The sequence below is a fragment of the Copadichromis virginalis genome, linkage group LG8, assembly GCF_057382275.1.
Source record: "Copadichromis virginalis isolate Kocher_CV1m ecotype Utaka linkage group LG8, C_Virginalis_male_GT1.1, whole genome shotgun sequence".
Lineage (NCBI taxonomy): Eukaryota > Metazoa > Chordata > Actinopteri > Cichliformes > Cichlidae > Copadichromis > Copadichromis virginalis.
Window position 1 is genome coordinate 16,527,234 of NC_140625.1, and position 17,969 is coordinate 16,545,202.

General features: G+C 40.0%; 2 protein-coding genes across 4 annotated transcripts; one reads left to right on the forward strand and one right to left on the reverse strand.

Moving 5' to 3' along the window:
- Window positions 1-1,919: 1,919 nt before the first annotated feature.
- taco1 (translational activator of mitochondrially encoded cytochrome c oxidase I) lies at window positions 1,920-5,193 on the reverse strand. Of its 3 annotated transcripts, none has more exons than XM_085466230.1 (6): window positions 5,114-5,193; window positions 4,624-4,903; window positions 4,423-4,529; window positions 3,536-3,669; window positions 2,762-2,924; window positions 1,920-2,443 (listed from the first exon to the last, which is right to left on the reverse strand). In XM_085466230.1, exons 2-6 carry the CDS (start codon window positions 4,898-4,900, stop codon window positions 2,234-2,236), a joined length of 891 nt encoding a protein of 296 aa, XP_085322356.1. In that variant the 5' UTR covers window positions 4,901-4,903; window positions 5,114-5,193; the 3' UTR covers window positions 1,920-2,233. The 3 variants fall into 3 exon arrangements, with proteins under 3 accessions (XP_085322356.1, XP_085322357.1, XP_085322358.1); XM_085466231.1 differs by having other exon boundaries at window positions 4,624-4,942; window positions 5,114-5,186; XM_085466232.1 differs by having other exon boundaries at window positions 4,624-4,939; window positions 5,114-5,162.
- A 1,752-nt stretch (window positions 5,194-6,945) lies between these two features.
- pth3r (parathyroid hormone 3 receptor) lies at window positions 6,946-16,343 on the forward strand. Its single transcript, XM_085466229.1, has 13 exons — window positions 6,946-7,011; window positions 10,203-10,308; window positions 11,732-11,842; window positions 12,016-12,140; window positions 12,701-12,795; window positions 12,899-13,052; window positions 14,754-14,907; window positions 14,981-15,041; window positions 15,127-15,193; window positions 15,286-15,380; window positions 15,482-15,623; window positions 15,733-15,774; window positions 15,873-16,343. Exons 1-13 carry the CDS (start codon window positions 6,946-6,948, stop codon window positions 16,341-16,343), a joined length of 1,689 nt encoding a protein of 562 aa, XP_085322355.1.
- Window positions 16,344-17,969: the final 1,626 nt, after the last annotated feature.

Sequence of the window (17,969 nt, forward strand, 5' to 3'; positions counted from 1 at the left end):
AGTACATCAGGAAAGTTCATTGGTCAGATGAGGGTCTGTTTTGGCCAGTGATGGGGTTTCTGGCCTTTGAGGTCCCTTATGATGCAAACAGATACAATAGCTTGCAGAACCAACTTTAGCAGAAATACTAGTTATTCATTTTCTTTTTTGACTTTATCAGTCTGTCACATCATTCTTGAGAAACTTTTCTCCAACTCTTCTTTACAGCATTGCTTCAGTTCATTGAGTTTTGCAACTATTTGTTTTGCACAGCTCTCTTAAAGTTCCTCCACAACATTTCACTCAGACTGAGGTCTGGGCTTTGACTGGACCATTGCAGCACCTTCATTCTTTTATTTTTCAACCATTCTGTTGTAGATTTGCTGATATGCTTTGGATCATTTTAAAGTGTGCGTGTTAGTCCTCATAGGGAAATAGTTCCTCTGCATTTAACCCATTCACCCAGTGAAGCAGTGGGCAGCCACCAGTGCAGCGCCCGGGGAGCAGTGTGTAGGGACGGTACCTTGCTCAGGGGTACCTCAGGGTAGCCGTTCAGTGGAGTCGAACCCCCGACCTTCTGATCATGGGGCCACCACTCTACCTACTGAGCTATCCCTGCCCCCCTGCTTTAGCTGTCAAGTAGATAGCCTTACATTTGACTGTAGAATTCTTTGGTATACAGAGGTGTTCATGGTCAACTCAGTGACCTGTAGCCACAAAACAAGCCCAAATCACCACGTCTCCACCACCATGTTTAACAGTTGGCATGAGGTGTTTGTGCTGTTTAGTTTTCCCCACATGTTCCACTTTGGTCTTGTACAAAAGCAACAAAAAACTAACAAATAATGTAATATCAATATTTGTTGTTATTCTAGTACCTGCTAAGGAAACAATGCGTTTTTACATCCTCACACGTTAACTCTTAAAAAAATAAACATACTCTTTCAATTCTGTATCATACGGCTGAACGCTCTTTATCTAACTGCCTGTTTTGGACACTTTAAAGGAAAGAGACGCTACCATCACCAGCCCTGCTGGTTTGTTTACCACAGCCTTTGTTTTTCACAGTGATACCTAGAGCTGAGCTGAGTCTAAATTTATTTTAAATCTTTAGTTACTAGTTATTTTGCAGATTTGGACTAATAATTGGTTGTGATCTGTCCTAAATGCAGCTGCGTGTCTTTTAATATTTCCAGAAAGAGATCTCATATCCCCTAACTTTAATATATCTTCACTGACTCCCTGTTGACTTTCGAGTCAGTTTTAAAATTTAAATGGCAATGCACCCCGGCACATGTTAAAACTTTTACTGACCCACTCTTTCAACCCTTAGGACTTTGGAACAGACTGCTGGTGGTGTCTCATTTTAAAATGAGTGGAAACCAGGCCTTTGGGGTGGGGTGGCATGAGTTGCACTTATCTCTTTGTTTTACTGATTCAGAAGAGGCTTTTAAAAAAGGCTAGACATTCCTACTCAGACAGGCATTTGAGTATTTATATGTAAGACTTTGTGTTGTTCATGTATCTGATATACTGTATTTAATTTTTTTTCATTTGTTGCCAGGCACGTTCTGACGTTGGCCTTGAAAGATGCTTTACAAACACATTTCTCTTAATGACGAGGTATTATGGATGAAGCAGGGACTATAGGAAGCCAATCAATTAGATTTTTTTGTGGGCCAGTTAAAGTGTGACCTTCTGACCTGGAGGCCCAGAGGATAAAAACATGTTATGTCCTGTTGTTTGCATTTTTTCACTTTTTTCAGCATGTCTATTGTGCATGTTTCTACTGTGACTATTATAGAAAACAGATTTTAGACAAAAGCATTACTCAAAGCTGTCTCTCATGTCTGGATGAGGGCTGAAGTTTTATTTTAAACTGATCCGTGCTAATCCACAAACACTTGTTCCTTCTATGAGTCCAAAGGTTAACTTTGAGGTCATGTTCAATCAAAAAGGACTCATTAAAACACCTCTTTTAATAACTTTTACAAACCTACATGATGAATTCTTTCGTCAGTATGGAGATGCAGTTCACTTCCCACAGCACAGTGTATTTCAGGATGGCTTCCCCCCCACATACAGACCACATCCATAAGGCTAATACAGTCACACTTTCAGACTCTCAATTTTAATTTCAAGACTCTGTTCTTACTGATAACATGCAGTATCGGCACCCATGAGGTGTCAGCTGGCAAATCCTTTGTCTCCAATATTCCACAGTTAGTGTCCACCTAGTGTCCAGAGACTGTCCTCAGCTGTGAGCCTGGATGTTGTCCCACACTTTGACTACATCTGGACAGTCATTGAGGGCTTCTATTAGAATTGAAGCAGCATCGAGGTGATCCTCGTCCAGGGGTGCGTGTGTGCGGGGAACAAACTCCAGCCCAGAGGACAAAACCTCCATTCCTAGCTCCTTTAACAAGGCCCTCACCTTATTCAGGTCAGCCACATCACAGAGAAACTAAAGACAAAGAGGTAGATCAAGCTGTTAAATAAAATTTGTACCTATTATTATAATATTGTAATTATTTATTTATTTTTTTAGATTTCTACATTTCAGAGACCTTGAGTATTTCTTTTTTCATTTTGTATTGAATGCACAAACTGAACTGTATTTAACCTGAGGACAGATCTGAAGGTTGTGTGTTCTACTGTACTGTATGGAAAACTGAAAAAAAACATCTGTTTGTCGGTATCTCGAAGAATTAAATCATTCCAATCAGTTATTTAAAGGCACATATCAAAACTGAAATCATTTTCCTGGAGGTTGATGTCCGACCTGCAGCAGGGGCTTCTCCTCCTCATCCTCCGTCTCTTGGACGTCTTCGGCTCCAGCCTCGATGGCCAGCTCCAGTGCTCTCTCCGTGGTGATGTTCTGACCTGGCACGACCACCACTCCCCTCCTCTGGAAGTTATGCCGGGCTCCGTCTGACAGCATCCCCCTGAGGATGGAAGCAGAATTTAAAAAAAAAAAATTTATTCCGAAGGCTTACAAACAGATACGTTTACTTCTTCAATAAAAGAATAAAAACAATAAGAACATGTTAGTAGTAAACAAGCAAGCTTAAATACATCTCCCTGCTGTTTTTTCATCACTTATACCAGCAATACAATCTTTAATAAAGACATACATTACAACATACTATTAAGCTTTCATCACTGCTGTTTCCTGCAACTAGAGGGACATCTACTGGCTACTTTACAACAAATCTTTTGTATAGTGTGTGTAGAAACCTGAAATTTCCTATAACAATCTGATATTCTCTGTCCATGTTCTTTGTTTTTTTTTTCCTAATCTTTAAAAATTAAAACACTGCTCCTCTGGCATGTTTTGAATATTTTATCAAGGTATTCTCAGGTAATCTCTTAAGATTTGTTAACACTGATTTTGCATACAGCTGGGATTTGTTTTGTGTGAGAGAAAATTGATGCATCTGTTAACCTTAAGTACATGTCGAGCAGGTTAACACTAAAACCATCGGCGATGGTGTGAAAACGCTCGTAAACCTGACACAGTTACAGAAAGGTGAGACTACAGGAAGCCGGGCCTGACCCATTCTTGTTAAGCAGGCGTTTGATTTCCTGGTGGGTGCGTGAGTTGTTGTCGGTTAGGACTTCGACAAGCAGCAGACACCCGCCGGGTCCCCGAGCCTCAAACATGTGCTGAGATGCTGGCTTGGCCTTTTCCTGCAGAGACAGGACACAAGACGAGAAGATGACTGCAGCACAGTATCACAAAAAATAACACATACAGTTATGTTCTTAAGTATTTGGACAATTACACTTTTTGATATTTTTGTACACCACCACATTAGATTTTCACTGACTCTTGTATTTACAGCAGGCTTTAAGATTTCTGTGCTGGGCAAACTGCGAATTAATAGTACAACACATTTAAAACAACTGTTACTGGAATCAAATTAAAAACCAGGGAAAACAGGTGAGTTCTGAGTAAGAACTCAAAGGTCTCTAATGATATTCTGGGGTAGGTGGTTCCACAGGGAAGAGCCTAAAGCTGAAAATGCCAGATGCCCGTTATTTTTTAGCCCTGTGATAAGAGCATCCAGAATCATCTGATTAGAAGACCTTAGTGCTGTAATGGAGTGTGGATGGTTAAAAGCTTAGATAAATAAGGGGGCAGGACAATTCAAACAATTAAAAACAAGCAAGAAAATCTTAAAAATTAAATCTAAAAGAGTGGATAAAACGGGGACTGTGTGTTCTCCATTGACTTGTTCTTAACTGTGTCACATTTTATTGATATATTTATAGATTTTTAATGACCCTCACCTAAGACTGCTACCCGGCTAAACAATGCATAAAAACTATTGGATGCAGGTAACCTGCAAACATGCTCTGTGCTCACACTGGGGAGGATCTGTTTGAAGTGGCACCACAGATGCTTTCTGTATCTCTGTGCCAGTAAGGTTATCAACGTACCGCACTCTTGACTGCAGCATCTATGGATGCTTTGGGCATGTTCTTGCTCCTGCACTGCTCCAGTATGTGGGCCAAATTTAGATTCAGCTCTGGGTTAGATCCACCTTCTGAGGATGACAACCAGAAGTGAAATTTTATCCAATCAGAAACCGTAAAGCAGTGAAGCTCCGATTAAACAAAACAAAACCCATTCTCACGTACCTTTGACAGCTATTCTTATCATCATACCAAACTTCATAAACATCCTCCCCCTCGCCTCATCTTTTGGTCCCTTGACGTGCTTCACCTTTGACCACTTGTTATGTCCGGCACACAAAGCAGGGCACAGCTGCAGTGTCCGGGCAGGAGGAGTCCTCCACCCTGAGGACACCACACATGAAGACGGCGGGAGAACTGGCTCCAGAGACGGGAACCTGCTGGAAGCCGCGGACACAGGGGGGCGGAGAGCTCTCAACAGCAGCAGCACCGGAGCCGCCATGCCCTTCACACACACAGACACACAACTACATGAACGCTCCTGCTGCACATGTAAGATAAGATAAGATAACCTTTATTAGTCCCACACGTGGGAAATGTGGAGCAAAGACTACGTTTAATGAGTGAGCTGAAAGTCTCCGTCTGAGGGAGAGAGCTCCAAACTTTGCTGTAACCACAGTAAATAATAAAAACTGTCTGAAGTTTTCCAACTTACGAGCTGACAAGTCAGGAGAGCACGCAGCTGCTTCTGCCCTTGTTGTCAGACCGGTACTTCCGGGTTGAGATGACGTCGGAATCGGACCTGTCAAAATAAAGGCTGTTAAATTATTTTAAATCATGACATTTGTGATACAGTAAATTCGTAATAGTGTGCATTACTATACATATATTTTTAAATAACTGACCACAGGAGTTACGGAAATGTTAATAGAACATTTAATGAATTAATAACTACATTCTCACTTACCAATTTTGTCTTTAGTAGTTGTAAAATGAATTTAAAAAAAGATTTTTATTTATTAAACGCCAAATAACAACAACAGTCGTCTCAAGGCGCTTTATGTTTTAAGGTAAAGATCCTACAATAATACAAAGAAAACCCGAACAACCAACAATAGTCAGGAAAACAAAAAGAAAGGATTACAAAACACGCACAACAAACACAGAAAATATTCATTTCCATTCAGTTTTATTTATATAATCCCGAATCACAAATGTTGTCTCAAAGTACTTTATATTGTGGAGTTAAGATCCTAGAATAACATGACGCACTTTAAGCAAGAAGTTGGCAACAGGAAGAAACCTCTGGTAGAACTAGGCTCAGGGAGGAGCAGGCACCTGCAGCGACTGGTTTGGGATGAGAATAAATAAGAAATAAAAATAAGAAACAAACTGAACAAACTTCATCATTCACTAGTCCAGACAGTTGGAAAATGTGGGCAAGCTTCTCATCACATAAACAACTCAAGTGCAGCACATATGATAAAGTCTGACATCACAAAGTGAACATCTGACATCATCAGCAGGTCACAAACCAGTAGCACCCCCAAAACAAGATGGTACTACCTCACTAGAACAACTTCAAACCAGTAAAAAAAAAAAGTAGAAAAAGTAGAAAATAAAAGATGACAGAGACACCTTTATTGATAAGTCAGAGGTATTGTTTATCTAATGCAGACTCATCTTCACTTTCCTATTTATTTATTTATTTATTTATTTATTTATTTATTTATCTGTTGCTTTATTACTTTTTAAATGTATGGAACCAGGAAAACATATGATAGAGTAAAACCATGGCAATCTAAAGTGTCTCTGGGTTTTCTGATTGTGGCTGAGGACCACTGAGTACAGCAGACTATCACCATGCATACAAATATAAGTTCTTCAAAAATGCCTGTCAAAACAATGTTTGTCATATAATTTGTGCATTTGTCATTCATGCATATCAGAATATATATTATGTAATATATATTACTTTAACTGGTGTGGTAAGTAGTTCTATGAGTCTGGTTTGTATCACTGCTTTCTAAAGTCTCCCAGTGCGGGATACTCATGCTGTAAACCAAGTATTAAATTATGTTACTAGTAAAAACTAAGAGTCCTATTAGTGGGAATAGAAAAGACCAGGTTAAGGCCAGACAAACAAGCCAAATGTCAAGCACAGAGAGATAATGACAGCAGAGGAGAGCAAAGAGTTAAGTGAATGGAAGCCACAGCATATCAAGGCCAACCCATCTCATCCCAACAGTCCTAAGAGCAGCGAAGGAGGAGGTTTCCTCCTCAGTGCTCCTCTCTTCCCCAAAGAGAGATCATCCAACCACAGACAGCCCCTCAAAACTCATTAGTAATGTCAACTGAGCTTCATGCAGAAAACTCTGGACCTCAAGAGACTCCAAAACACAGTTCCTGTTGACTAATAAAGGAGCACAGATGGGACACGAGAGAAGAACATTAACTTTAGGACAAAGTTCCTTCAGCACAACCTGAAGAGGATAAAATGATCTGAGAGTGAAAGGTGTGCTGTTCTGTTTCAGCTGGAGAGACATCATGTTGTCTGCACAAGGAATTATTGTTTTTTACTTTTTCCACGGTGTAATAACAGCCTCAGCGCTGGTAAGTTGACTACATTCATAATATTTAAATTGTTTAATTATTGAACAGTTATTCACTGATGGGGTTTGTCAGGGGAAAATATTTTACTCCTGGTTTGCTGCTATTTCTCTGCTGCTTTACTGTTAACATAAATGAGGTCAAATAAGTGCAATTTAAACCCAGATATTGAATTTTCTTGATGATTTCTACTAATGTAAGCTTTTTCAAAGCAAACTTTACTTAAAAGGGCTAATAATGATCTTAAACGGATTGGAGCAGTAGATAAATTCTTAGTCTCACTTGCGTCTTGTGTCCTAAATTTAAACTTTTCACACAGCAGCAGCATATCTTACACTTTATTATGACCCTGAGTCAGACATGACACATCCGCACTGCTGCAGTTTGGGCCAAAGTTAGAAAATTTCATGTATCTGTGATCCGCTTTGATGCTTTGAATTAGATTTATTCAATGCTTCAGGAAACATGCCAGACATTCAGCAGCAAGACTGAGATGACAGTGTCTTCTTAGTTAACTGATGGGGTGATAAGGAATAAGTTTTCCAGCAGTCCTGCTGAGGAAAATAAAAAGTATTCTAACCCACCTCCATTCCTCTATTTTGAGTGAATCTCGCATCAAACCATGAGACAACTGAGACAAATTATAAAAAAGCTCATAAGAAATTTAATTGAGTAGAAAAATACTTCTTTTCATATAAAAAGTGGATATATTAATATAGTTCTTCTCGAGGCAGAGAAAAAAAACTTCACATCACAGCAGCACAAGAACCATCCCTCTCCTTTATCAGAAGTCACCTGTGGTCTGCTTTACCTCACAAACCATAATCAGCTTTGACCCTTTTAACCTTTCGCTGACTGAAGCATGCTAACAGTGACCGTAAGTGCCCTTCTTCATCTCTGGATCTCCCCCGTGTCCATCCTGAGTGTTGATCTCGGACAGGATAACAGGATCATGGAGGTGGGAGGCTAAGGCAGTTTAAACAGTTTGTGTCGGGAGAAAAACAAAAAAGCTCCCCTTCTGTATTAAGAGGCCCAGATAACTTCTCTGTTAGATCCAATCCACTCAACAGTGAAGGGTTTGAACTACACAGGATGCCTGGATATGCTAAACCAGGGGTCTCAAACCTACAGCTCCCAGAGCCACACGCGGCCCTTTTATCAATCTCCAGTGGCTCCCTGTGACATAAAAAGTAAATGAATATTTAAACATATAATATGTATTTTAAACATTTTAATTATTTATTTATCAAGTTTCTTCCCATTCCCAGTTTTAAAAATGTGTTGCTTATAAGATTAACACATTTTAAAAGCCCCCTATAGTCTGTGTTGCCACCTGGTGCCTTAGCTTCTTAATGTTGCTTTTTCTTAATTTCAGTTATGTGGTTCAGAACCAAGCACTGATGAGGACACATAAGCAGCTAGTCTTGAGTTCTCCAATGCAAAAAATTAAACATAATCTTGAAAATAGAGCGATTCACAGCGTGTCAGTGCTACCGGCTCACCTGTGCGCTCGATCAGGAGCAAAAAGGCAAGAAATGAAAGTGCAGTGAAATTGTGGAAAGATATTTCTAGAAGAAGCCGGATGTTGTTGCATTTACAGGTCTGAGGGTTGATTGACTTGTGTAGCTGAACCTTTGAAATTCATTTGCACAACTACAGCTATTACCAACAATGGTATTCATAACTTTATAGTCTGTGTTTCAAAGTTGGTCCATACATGATATGATAGACCGTTTTTCCTCCACTTTACATTGTTCTGCTTAGTCATTATATTGCAAAAGTAACATCTAATAAAGTTTTATAAATCAATTTTTCTTTTTTTTCAGATCTATCATTTCCTAAAATCACTGAAATAAAATTTGAAAAACAAGTCAAAGTACCAAATCCTCAGAGTTACACGTTGTTAAAGATTTCAATTATTTACCATTAGTATTAGTATTACTTCTGTTTACCAATTATTATCTATTAGCAATGTTGATAACAGGATTTCTCACCTTTATTATAAAGCAGACATATGTTTTGCATCTTTATACACTCAAAAAATATTTATGCCCAAAATGGTAACTTTAAGTAATTAATCTTGTTACATAAGCACAATGTTTAAATGATTATTTATCTGAATAAATAAACCTCCGATTTTCTATATTTACTCAAAGGGTTGCTTGACAGTAAACATTAATCAAACCTCTACAGCGAATGATCGCTGCTCAGCGTCCAGCGTTACTAGAAACAAACATTTAGCCAGCTGCAGTTTATTTCACTGTAACGTTGTATTCATTTACCTACATGGTAATTTATAAATCAACTAAATCGTTTTCTTTAGCATGTGAGAGTCAGTACTCACCTCTTTTATTCAAGCCAAAGTCCACTGAATGACAGTAGAAATTACTTATATGGTTTTTTTGTTTTTTAATTTCTATACTAGATTTCTTTTCTTCTTTATTTTGTTTTTCAATGTTTCATATTATTAGTTTGTACTTCTTGCTGATCCCTGTGCTGCTGTAATTACGGGATTAATACAGTCTGTCCGTCTATATGACTTCCAGGCCATTTGATTCACTACAAGGCCCTTAAAGCATCAATTAAAAAAACTGAATTTTAAAGGAGAAAAAAAGGACTTTCGATAATTTGAAGAGGTGGCAGTTTGCTTTGTTTGTTTCTCTTCCTTTGCAAATCTTCTGTCTGCTCCGCTGCTCCCCTCTGCCAAACCGTTCTCATGCTCTGCTAGTTTTGATGCTCAGTCGTGAAATGCACCCGGGAACACAAAGCTGCTTGTGCTGACCGGTTCACACAAGCATGGCCCCCGAGGATGAGATCCCCGTGTGGCCAGCGGCAGCCCAGCTGCTGTGAATAAAGGGCCTGGCGGGCCATCATCACATACCGCACTCTCACACAACTATTTCACAACACCTGGAGGCAGCACATCAGATCTTTGGGAGAGGTTGTGGTTGATGAATCACTTCAGAGAGAGTTTCATGAGGATCATCTCAGAACGATGCATAGATGGGTTATATGGCCCTTCAGTATAAATAAATGACATGATTTATGCTGATCATTATGTATTAATCTTGTTTTCTATTGTTTACCATTGAAATGACATATATGCAATAATGTATCTATACGTAGTATTACTGAGAACTTGGTGGGCGTGTCTTCATAATTCATGTGATGCTTTTTTGTTCCTTTTCTTACAGATTGACTCTGATGATGTCATCACACGGGATGAGCAGATCTACCTTCTGATTGGTGCTCATGCCAGATGTGAAAGGAGCATCAAGGCACAAATGCCCCTCATTAAAGGTTTGGGGACTTCTTTTTAAACACTATACAGAGTGCCTCTTTATGGAACTGCTTTCCCCCCGGTTTTGAATACTTTCTATGACTTTGTGAGCCTCCAGTTAGAAATAAAAAGCAGTCAACACTGGAAGTATGTCTGACTTTTAATATTTCAAAGAAGGTCCTGTCAAATAAGAGCCTTTTTTTAACAGGCGGTCAGTGAGTGCACGTCCAAACACACAATTAGATCAACTGTTTATTGCATCACTTGTTTATTTAGGATCAGATGCAACACCCAGTCCAATATCCTGCTTTCCAATATCTCTTTTATTACACAGCGAGGCATTTTTAATTTGGAAATGCGATGGAGAAGGTGATGCTTGATAAGCTGATTCAATGCGGTATTATTAAATATTACAAATCTTCTCAGGAAATGTGACTCAAGCTTTAAGTGTTACAGTTTTATTGATTTACCAATCTTGAGGAAGCATTGGAAGCAAGTATGTTTATGCATCAGCTCATTTACAATTTTACCTCCAATATTGAAGGAAATCTATATATGGAGTGCTAAAAGTGCCATAAAAAGACAATAATGGTCTTATATGATGTATTATTACAGGTAAAAGCAGCCAAATGTGATTTAAAGAAGTTTAAATTAGCTAAACTTTGTCTGGTAGCAGCATTAAAATCCTATTTAGTATTTCGGTAACTTAATGATGTAACATTATGGTCATGTAAAAAAGATTAATAGGTATATGGGTATACTTTTGTGTTTATATGTATTTTTTCTGTTTATGTTTATTTCAAATGCACCAGTTATACTCCCCTTAACTGTGTATCACATATATACCCTTACAGTGGTATTAAATAGGGGTGGGGTGAAAAATCGACACAGCATAGTATTGTAATCTGTTGTGTGGCAATACTGCAGAGCTGTATTGAATTGTTTCACATAAAAGGGAGCTTTCCTTCCCACTGTCGCCAAGTGCTTGCTTGTAGAAGTCATGTGATTGTTGGGGTTTTCTCTGGCTTTACCTTACAATATAAAGCACCTTGAGGTGACTAACTTTGAGGAAATAATTAACAGTTTAAAAAAAAGGTGATGAATTGGAATATAATATATTGCAGTATATTGCAAAAAGATACAAATTGCAATACACTGATGTTGTGGGTTGTTCTGTGATTTTCACCTCTGATATTAAACATGGAGAGGTTTTAGATAATGAGGGCAGCTCATGTATAAGTTATCCTTGTGAGTCAAGGAGGGGCCTGTTTCAGATAAAATATGAACTGAAGTTTAAATCACTGAGGATTATTTTAAGTTTTGAATCATGCAAAGCTACTCAAGAGCAGTCTACGAATAAAAGTACAGCGTTAGGTGGCACAATGTGTGAACTATACACAGATCTATCAGCTTGCTAACACTTTTTTCACACCATTGTTGAAGATGGCGACTGCACCCCAGAGTGGGATGGGATCATCTGCTGGCCACAGAGCACAGCAGGTCAGCTGGTCTCAGTTCAGTGCCCGGAGTACATCTATGACTTCAACCACAGAGGTAGCAGAGCTCCAGAGATACTAGCATCTGATCATCTACACAGTATAAAAAGCATCCTTCAACCTCAATAACCAGGAAGCAGTAGTTTTGAGAAAAATGCAACTGAAAAGTATAAAATCAAAGATTTCCTTATTCAAAAAATTTATCATTATGTCCTGCCCTCCCATGGACAGGGCGAGCCTACCGTCAGTGTGATGTGTCAGGCAACTGGGAGCAGGTGGCAAGCATCAACCGCACTTGGGCAAACTACAGCGAATGCACCAGATACCTGACCTTCAATCACAGAAGCCACGAGGAGGTGTGTGCATTTGATCCAGTGCTGGGTTGAATTAATCTGTTTGTGCACGTTTATCTAACAGCAGAAAAGAGACAGAACTTCTTTAGAAGACAGTACAACAACGGCCATATTCTTTTTTTGTTTTGTTTTGTTTTTTTAGCTCTTTCAGTATTGCAACTTTATTACGCCCAGGTTACAAATGATCTTTTACAAGGTTTTATGTTACAATACATCGTTTCTTTTTTACATCAAGTTTTTGCTAGTATTTTTAGATTCGAAATTTTCTCTATAAGGGATAGCCACACTCCCCCTATGCTAGTCTTTGTGTCAAATCTCTATGTTTATAGCTTTGATGGTTCACTAAAGATTCTTGTGGTAATGTGTAAGTGTGCATTTGCATCTTTACATGACAGAATATGTGTAAACCGGCCATATTCTTACAAAATACTCTAGGCCTGTCTTCAAAAGACCTTTTCCCTCCAGTGTGCTAATTGTGCTGAAGATACAAAATTACCAATGTGTTCAAATCTGTTCAGTCACTTCTGTTTCCAGATATGAAAAGATGTTTTGCTGTGTTTCAGAAGGTGTTTGAGCGACTCCATCTCATGTACACCATCGGCTACTCCATTTCTCTCGCATCCCTGCTGGTGGCAGTCTTCATTCTCTGCTACTTCAAGTAAGAAGAAAACAGCTTACGAGCTTTGATCCATAAACCTGTAACCGAACAGCATCTCCGGACTTCAGTCTGTTGCATCCAAAGACGTCTTCCTCTCTTTCAGGCGTCTCCACTGCACACGCAATTACATCCACGTTCACCTCTTCACCTCCTTCATCTGTCGAGCGGTCAGCATCTTTGTGAAGGACGCTGTGCTTTACTCCATATCTGATGGCAGTGAAGCTGAGCCCAACTTTACAGGACAGAAGCCCCATATGGTAAATTGTAACGTCGCATTATTTCTTATCACCAGTTATTCAGTTTTGTTCATTTTTTAAATACTTCATTGTGATCAAGACTATCGGCTGTATGGCAGTCAGCACAGTAGCGGTAGTTCACAATGGCATGGCCTGTTTGCAAAGCTAAACAAACCATATTTGCACATAAGCACTCAAAACACCTCGCTCATATAAGAACTTTTTTTCTACACTTATCTAACATTCATACTCCGATGGATGCATCAGAGAGCACCGTGGGCTTAGTAGCTTGCCTAAGGATGCTGGGTCTCTGACAGAGTGTTTTGAGTTTGTTTTGGTCTTGGGATTCTTTCTTTTGGAATGAAGAGATTTTCATTAGTTTTCTGCATTAGTTACTTTTGAGTTCAGTTTTCCTAGTGCCTCTGAGTTTTTAGTATTTATACTTCCAGTTTCTTGTTTTTATCATGTGAATGCCTCTTTCCTGTCCAGTCTGTCCTAGTCTCATCTCTCATCTCTGTTTTCTTACTCTTACTCTTTCTTTCTGGTTATGTCACCGTGTTCGTCTGGTCTCTCTGTGTTTTGTCTTCATGGCTGTCTACAGTTTTTGTCTTGTCTATTTAATAACTTTGTAATCCTGTCTCTGTGTGCTCTCCATTTGTCTCCCCAGCCTGTCATGTCTCCTTTTGAGTTTATCCCGAGTCCCAGTGTCAAGTTCACATGCCTTAGTCTGAGTCTCAGTGTGTGTGTGTGTGTGTGTGTGTGTGTGTGTGTGTGTGTGTGTGTGTGTGCGTGTGTGTGTGTGTGCGTGTTACTTCCTGTTTTATTTTGATAGTCCTCTGTCTCATATGTGTTATGTTGAGTTATGACGTCCTTGTCTTGTTAGTTATGATTCTGTTCCCATGCGTTTCCACATCCCTAAATTACACTCGTGTGTATTATTTGTCTGCATCTTCCTCTGTTCTTCATCACGTTCTCCTTCACTTTATGTGTGATCTCAATCAGTCACTTTTATCAGTTTCTACTCTGCCTAGTCATTGTTTATCTTTTGTTTCCTCCACCTTAATAAAGTTGACATTTTGAGTTTAAATCCATCTGATCAGTCCTGCATCTGGGTCCACTCCATGTTCGCCACACACTCATTACATGACAGTTACAGCACATTTCTCATTTCTTCATCCACAACAGGAATCCACCGCCCACACCTGCTGTAATGGACTGAGATCTGGTGATTTGTGCCAAATTCTGACCCTACCACCACCTGCCCTACTTTTGTAGCAGCAGAAACCGAGACTAATCAGACCACACAACGTTTCAGCCTCAGTTTCATGTTCTTAGCTGACAGAAGTGCGGTGATCTTTTCTGGTGCCATAGCCCAAGGTTCAGCACGTGCCTTAAGAGATGCTCTTCTGCATACTTTAGTTCCCAGAGAACTGACCCTCAGTAGAAACTCAGAGATGGTAGTGTGGGAAATTCCCAGTAGATCAGCAGTTTCTGAAAAACTCAAACCAGCCTGTCTGGGACCAACAACCATGCCACATTCAGCTGCTCAATTTGAACTTCAGCAGGTCGCCTTGACCATGTCTACATCGTGCACTGAGTTCTCTCGTGAGATTGTCTGATTAGATTTTCGCATTAACAAGCAGGTGAACAGGTATACCTAACAAAGTGATCAGTGAATGTATTATCACAAGTTTTGCTGATATTTTCTGTTTTTGTCATTAGGCTGGCTGTAAAGCAGCTGTTACTCTCTTCCTGTACTTCCTGGCAACAAATCATTACTGGATCCTGGTGGAGGGGTTGTACCTCCATAGTCTCATCTTCATGGCCTTCCTGTCTGACAAGAACTACCTGTGGGCCCTCACCATCACTGGCTGGGGTAAGTGACACTGGGGCAGGTGACACTTTGGACTAATGCCAGTTTTTCTAATAGTCCCATGTGCTTGTCATAGGTGTTCCAGCTGTGTTTGTGTCCATTTGGGTCAGCGCACGAGCTTCACTGGCAGACACTCAGTGAGTCATGTGATCCATTTATCTTATGTTTACGTTACACTCCTACAACAAATGCTCCCTGAAATAGATTCATGGCTCTTTCCAGATGCTGGGATCTCAGTGCCGGAAACTTGAAATGGATCTATCAAGTCCCTATTCTGGCTGCGATTGTTGTAAGAAAAGGGGATTTAAATCAGAAGAGCATTAAAGACTGATATTCTGAGTATATTGTTTTAAATCTGGATTTCGGTTTCTTTCCCTGCAGGTGAATTTTCTCTTGTTCATTAACATCATTCGTGTACTGGCCTCTAAACTGTGGGAAACCAACACGGGCAAACTGGACCCCCGACAGCAGTACAGGTAACCCTCCAAGGAAAATAGTGGATGTTTTTAATCTCTGGACTTTAAGCTCCCATCTGTTTGACAAGAAACATCAATGAAATAAACTCTTTGTTCTGCAGGAAGCTACTCAAGTCCACATTAGTCCTCATGCCTTTGTTTGGAGTTCACTACATGGTGTTCATGGCTCTTCCCTACACTGAGGTCACTGGGCTGCTGTGGCAGGTGCAGATGCATTACGAGATGTTCTTCAACTCTTCCCAGGTCAGGACACATTTATAAAAACAAGCACTGCATGCAATTATATGCTGTAAGCTCAACTGCAATGATAATGAAAGCTGATTCTTTTGAATAAAATCTCATATCTTTGCAGGGGTTTTTTGTGGCGTTTATCTACTGTTTCTGCAATGGTGAGGTAATAAAGCTACAATACAGAATCGACTCATATTTATATTTTTTTTTTATCTGGTAAACAAAATAAAGGAACTAAAATTAAATAAATCTTGTTCCCAGGTGCAAACCGAGGTAAAGAAGGCTTGGTTAAGACGTAGCCTGGTGCTAGACCTCAAGCAGAAAGCGAGGATCACCAGCAGCGGCGGAGGCAGCTGTTACTACGGCGGCATGATGTCACATACCACCACCCACAGCGTGTGCCTGTCTGCTGCCAATCCCAGAGCTCTGTCCTTTGCTGGAGGGGTGGTTGGCTCAGGTGGAGCCTCTGGTTCTGGGGTCAGACCCCCACTGCCACGTCAAGTTTCCACAACTCCCCCCCACCATCATACCAACCTACGTATTTACACTTCGACTGACAGCGAGGCCTCAGGCCCCCAGCAGGAGCTGGGTGTGTGGAAACCAGAAGGTGCTGAGTCAGGAGGTTTTACCAGAGAAGCCAAAGCCAACAAAGGAGATGATGACCGCAAAAGCCACAGAGAAGAAGATCTAATCAGCTCCTTATCTCCCAAAGAGCTGGAGACCATCTTGTGATTGCTGCTACTTTGAAATATCACGGCAAGCTACATGTTTTCTCAATTAGGAGCACTGCTTTATGTTTTGTTATGTGTGTTTAGATGAGGATTTTGAGAAATAGGGGAATCCAAAGGCATCTTAATTTGGTGAAAGGGTGCTGAAAGACTTTAGTTACTATAGAAAAGCAAATCTGGGGACTAAAGCTGGGAAGTTTTTAATGGCTCAGAGCCACATACAGTAGAAAGAAATGCATGCATCCAATCCAATTCTTGCTTGTAATATGGCTAATCAGAGTTTGCTTGTTATATTTATAGTGGTAAGTGTCATGGTTGTGTGATAAAAATAATGATAATAATACAATACTGGTCTCGATTTCAGGGTTGCAACATCATAGTATGACATAAGCTGTCACGGTACAGTCGAGCATCCTTTCATAGGCTACCATTAGTGACTGGACCACAATTTAAGAACTCTAAATCTAAATTCTCATGTCATAAAGACAGATGTTTTTGTGTGTGGATGTGTTGTGGATTTTTCAAGCTGATGTGAACGGAGAAATCCTAAACTAAAGAATTCAGAGAAGTCAAAGGACAGACCTGGATGTATAAATAGGGAGAATTTTTTCTCCCTCTTCTCGTCTTTCCTGTGTTGCATTTTTCACACTGACCTCCTTGTTCAAACTGCACTTCCTACAGCCCTTCCCTGCCTAAATGTACACCTCCACATATCAGCCACACATTAATGAGGGTGTGAACGCTTTTTACAATCCAAATGTCACAATGAGATTAGATTTAAAGGCACCTAGACAGCATGTCTGGACTTATTTTCATGTTTGTCGCTGTCCAGGTTTGCAGACCTATTTATCAGTCTGACAGGACCCTGAAGGCTGATGCGTGAACCTCTCGCCCCATGCAGGCAAAACTCCAACTCCTTCTTTCGTGTAACCTCTGCCCTGAACGCCCTCACAACACTGTCCAGAATTTCACACACTCCCCTCAATCTTTGACTCACAGACAGAGGCACCTGAGCCATTTGGAGACCTGGAGCAGGAGTGACAAACCTCTAAGCCACAATCCACCGGCATTCGCAGAGAAACAGACAGAAAACCATACCTGTACATATTTTAGATGCCCATTAAAAGAGAATCATGTTCTGTGTTTATGATGTGTAAATTTAACACTTGTATTTTAAGAAATGTTTTGGGGAGTATTTTAAATAAACTGTACAGCAGTAATGGAAGTGACTTATGGATTTTAATTATCTGGCAGTGGCAGTGAAACATAACTGGAAGCTAAGGAATAGCTGCATAAAGAAAAAAATGACCAAACACAGAGAAAAACAAGAAATATTTAATTGAATTCAAGAAATAAATAATTGAAACATGGTCTAGTTCATTTACATAATGCCAAATCACAAATGTTGCCTCAAGATGCTTTACATTGTAGGGTTAAGACCCCCTACAATGAGATAACTCCGTTTCACCAAGCACTTGGCAACAGAGGGAAGGAAAAGCTCCCTTTTAACAGGAAGAAACTTCCAGCACAAAAATGCTGAGGGAGAGGAAGCTATCTGCCACGAGCAATTGGGGGTGAGGGGAGGGAGAGAAGACAAAAGACAAGCTGTGGTTGAAATATCTGATATGAT

Bases quoted from the DNA above. Each gene is read 5' to 3' on its own strand.
- pth3r (XM_085466229.1), top strand. From the start codon at position 6,946: ATGTTGTCTGCACAAGGAATTATTGTTTTTTACTTTTTCCACGGTGTA. The intron at 11,843-12,015 runs GTAGCAGAGCTC...TCCCATGGACAG, and splicing joins CTATGACTTCAACCACAGAG to GGCGAGCCTACCGTCAGTGT. The intron at 14,908-14,980 runs GTAAGTGACACT...TGCTTGTCATAG, and splicing joins CCTCACCATCACTGGCTGGG to GTGTTCCAGCTGTGTTTGTG.
- taco1 (XM_085466230.1), bottom strand. From the start codon at position 4,900: ATGGCGGCTCCGGTGCTGCTGCTGTTGAGAGCTCTCCGCCCCCCTGTG. The intron at 4,530-4,623 runs GTACGTGAGAAT...TGTCATCCTCAG, and splicing joins GATAAGAATAGCTGTCAAAG to AAGGTGGATCTAACCCAGAG. The intron at 2,925-3,535 runs GTCAGGCCCGGC...TTCCATCCTCAG, and splicing joins CGCCTGCTTAACAAGAATGG to GGGGATGCTGTCAGACGGAG.